Source organism: Morone saxatilis, unplaced genomic scaffold (assembly GCF_004916995.1).
Source record: "Morone saxatilis isolate NCDOM2014 unplaced genomic scaffold, NCSU_SB_2.0 Contig2, whole genome shotgun sequence".
Taxonomy (NCBI): Eukaryota; Metazoa; Chordata; class Actinopteri; family Moronidae; genus Morone; species Morone saxatilis.
Genome location: NW_023339762.1, coordinates 3,135,982 through 3,139,987, shown reverse-complemented (window position 1 = coordinate 3,139,987; position 4,006 = coordinate 3,135,982). Strand labels below are relative to the sequence as shown.

Sequence of the window (4,006 nt, the reverse complement as noted above, 5' to 3'; positions counted from 1 at the left end):
AATGTCTGAGAAAACACAAAGGAAAAAGTCTTTCACAAAAGCTGGCATTTCACACAAGACAGGGAATGTCAAAGATCTGTATACACCAATCTGCACACACCTTGTAGACACACACAAACAAAGGGCAGTTACAACCCCTTGGCCTTAGGCAGCCATATTGGAGGTCAACCACTGCAGCTATCCTCATGATTTATAAAATTGGTAGTTTGCTCAGTTGTTGAGTCGAATTAACTCCATGAAAACTAAGCACAATCCATCCAGTGGCAAACACCATCAGATGGGATTAAAAGTGCCAGTAAAAAAGCTAGTAAGAGGGCCTTGAGTTAAGATTTCTTTTGTTGTTTTACTCCAAAAGCAAGAATGAACTTTCACACTCCAGAATCTAATGTCAGTATCTAGTAACTGCTTATTGTTTTACTAGATTAGAGTGCTGCTAACAAAGACAAAAAATACTCTTTGCTTTGTTGCTTTTCGATTACATCAAGTCCCAGACTTGTAGACTTGGAGTAGAGATTACTGGAGACAAGACTGTTTACAAAATCACAGTAGGCCAAATAAGGGAACAACTCTGATCAGATTATTTACACTTAAAACAATGGTGAACTGATCTATACCCACACCACAACAGTCTTTTCAGGTATGTATTTTCTGCCTCATTAATCAGGGTCCATGGAGTCAGCTAGATAACTGTGCAGAGTAAAACCTGGACCATGGACAGAAGTAAAAATCACTGTTTGGGGTTAAATACACACAGACTAGTTTTGCATGCATTTAAAGGTTATTTGCCATCCGTCCATCAGGCCTGGCCGATAACCTTGGGATTGCCACTGCGGAGCCTCCATACCTTTTTGACAACATTCAGTTTATCTGGAGCATGGTCAAACAGGGTGTCGAAAGCGTCACGCTCTGTGAAGAAAAATTTAGAAAATCACTCAAAACAGGGACACATTGAACATGTGAACATTCCTTAAGAAAATATTGTTCAATACACAACATACCATGTCTGCCAGAGAACGCCCTGAGAGAGAGGGGACAGGAATTGGGGAAAAAAGAAACAAACTATGTCAAACACACAAATCAGAGGCAGTTTCCACTTATTGACAATTTCACACTTGAATATTCATAGAACACGAGTGCTTCCAGTTCAATCACAGAGGAATGTAGAGAATGGAGGGATTATGTCACAGAAATGACAACACAATAACGTAGCTAGGGTATCCTAATTTGATTAACAATAAACACAGGTACACCTTGGGTATTTAAATAACCTGGGTATCATCACTGGGACGTTCACAGTGACCACATACTATAGCACAATGCAATAATCTCAACAGCACAACAATACTGTTGGGTACTGATACAATGAATGAAGACGTGCCTTTCTGTACATGCAGCTTTTCTATGGGAATGAAGGGCCTCTCTTGTCTATTATTACAATGTTAGCACTTTGGAGGACGTTGCTGTTGGAAGGGGTCAGGTGGTTTTGGAGGGTAGGGAGCGCAGAGGTGTGAGTGTCCCCGAGGAAGAGATATCACAGCGGGCAGGCCAGCAAGAAATGGCAGGCACACACTCACACACACAGACGGAAGCTCTCACACATGTTCATGGTGTAATCTGTGATGGCAAAGGGAGGCAGGCCTGGGCAACGGTCCTGGTGGTGTGGTAATAACCGTATTTCCACTGTGACCGTGTGAGTGTGTGTGAGCCTGACTGTGTGTGTGTGTGTGTGTGTGTGTGTGTGTTATTAAAAGTGTATCTATCTACCGTGACAAAATGTGTGTGCTTGTGTGTGTTGGCCTGCTGTTATCTCCCTCGTTGCTGCCGTCAGGCTGCAGGACAGCCTCACAGGGAGAAAAGAAAAGTGTGTGAGAGAGAGAGTGTGTGTGTATGAATTGTCTAATTCTTCAGCTAAGGGTGCCATCACATGGTCTTGTTGAAATACAATAGTTGTTTATATGCCATGGCACAACATTTCTTGTAAAAGTCTATTTAAAGTGCGGTGGGCTGTACAGATCTGTTTGAAGATAACAACAAGAATCAATATTCAAGCTCCCACCACTCTATCATTCTACTGACTGGCTGTGTTTAAAGTTCGGTATAAAACTGACCAAACTGTGTCTGTTCCATCGAATATCAAAAACTGTCAAGCTCCAAAAAGAGGCACTGAATGCTTGCTTGGATTTGTTCTCTCACCTTTTTTTGTCTTTGTTTTTTGAGGTTGTTGGCATTAGAGTATTGTGATTAGTAAAACTGACACAGTTCCAGGTTCCTCAAATTCACTGAATTCTGGTCACTTCTTAATCTGTTTGAGGCTGTGGGCGGAAACTCGTAATGAAGCTGGGGTAAATCTTCATCAACAAGCGTTCAGTCCACCGAATGCTATACCTTTGTTGGCTGCATATTTTAGAGGGGGCAGACCCAAAAATCAGACACAGCTTTGTATCTGCCATTAAATGTTTTTATTCTAGGCATATATGGACATTTGTGGTAAAGGAGAATTATAAATTCTAGGATTGACCTCTGCTTTTGACCATTAGAGTCCTTCCTTTCAGTTAATTCTATTTAGCATTGCATTTCTGTAACATGGTCAATCCAAAATGATGCAGCAGAACCAGAGATCATCTTCTTCCTTCTTTCCTCTCATTTTTCTTCCTTATCAAAATGGGGTGCCTATATTACCCACAATGCAACTCGACAGTTGACAGTTGGGTCTGAGATTTGGGTGTGCCATGCTAGCAGCGGCTAATGTAGCCTGGAGCCAGTAGCCTCGAGCTGAGATGAGGAGCAGGCAGCACAAGACAGCTTGTACTGTGACTTCACGCAGCTCCCTCTGGAGCCACGCAAGACTTAAATATAAAGCTTCTTTTACATAGGCAGTAGTGTTAAATTGGTAAAGTTCCCTGTTAAATGCTGAAATGTAGGCATGTAAGTATATTTTGGTGCTGCAGTTAGTTTATGTCCCTCCACAATACAATAAACAATAAATGCTGATAATAAAAAAGCATGTTGATTCCAACTGACCAAAAAGAAAATGTATTCTTGAAGAAACTATTCTAAATTTGAACTTTGATACTAAGATGTTTACATATTTAAGAGAGATTGCTACATGAGTCCCTTCCTATACTTTATAGTAGTAAGTGTCCCTACCTGATAGTTAGGTAAGTAAAGCAAATGCACACCATTACAATTGAGGTAAAAGCAAAAGAAAACTCTTTAAAATAGCATTAAATCCCAGGAGCCTTTTTGTCAATGTAGAAACTATTCTGTCAGTGTAATACTAGCAGCAGCCCTAATGTATGTCAACACTGCGTCCAAATGCTACACACATGTTATGAAGTGTAAAAAAAAAAAAAAAGAGTCTGAAAGCAGAGTGTACTTACTCTGTGTTGCCAGTGATTTCCTCTTGGATTTGTCTGGACTGAAGAATGCCCTCTCTTTTCTGAAAGACATAAATAAATGACAGTATGTATACATTTTACTGAATATGACTGCATGGTAAAAAATTAAGTGGGAAAAGCTAAAGAGGAAGTCACGGCAGGGGAGGGTGGTGTCCTAAAACCGACATCCACAACAAAAATGATTGGTTACGCCACACAAGTAAACAGACACATACTGTATATTCATAACTAGAAAGCCTTCAAACACAGTGTTACACCCACCTGGACGACCACTACTTGAATAGAAACGTGGTCTGGCAATCTGATTGGTGCTCTGAAGTGTTGTGACAGCGCCACCAGCAGGTGCAGGATGGCAACGATACTCTTAGCATGAACCGCTAACGTAAGGAAAAGAAGAAGAATAAAATAACAGAAAACTATTAGTTATGGTACAAAGTGATGCAAGTAGTTGACATACTGTAGATGTGAAATAAATTGACATTATTTACCTTTTCACGTACATTTAAAGCCACTATCTGTTGATATTTATTTACTACCTTTCTGGATTTGCTTATGTTTGTTCTATTTGTACATCAAGTATATACAGAATTTGCATTCAGTATTACTGA

The 4,006-nt window shown here is 40.2% G+C and overlaps 1 protein-coding gene across 1 annotated transcript in view; it reads right to left on the bottom strand.

The window, feature by feature from the left end:
* parvaa (parvin, alpha a) overlaps nt 1-4,006 on the bottom strand; it is a gene marked incomplete at its 5' end in the record, with an annotated part of 17,630 nt that overhangs the window by 3,408 nt on the left and 10,216 nt on the right. Inside the window, 4 exon segments of the mRNA XM_035664909.1 lie at nt 845-906; nt 999-1,018; nt 3,381-3,439; nt 3,660-3,775. Of these exon segments, the coding sequence (XP_035520802.1) occupies nt 845-906; nt 999-1,018; nt 3,381-3,439; nt 3,660-3,775 (257 nt within the window).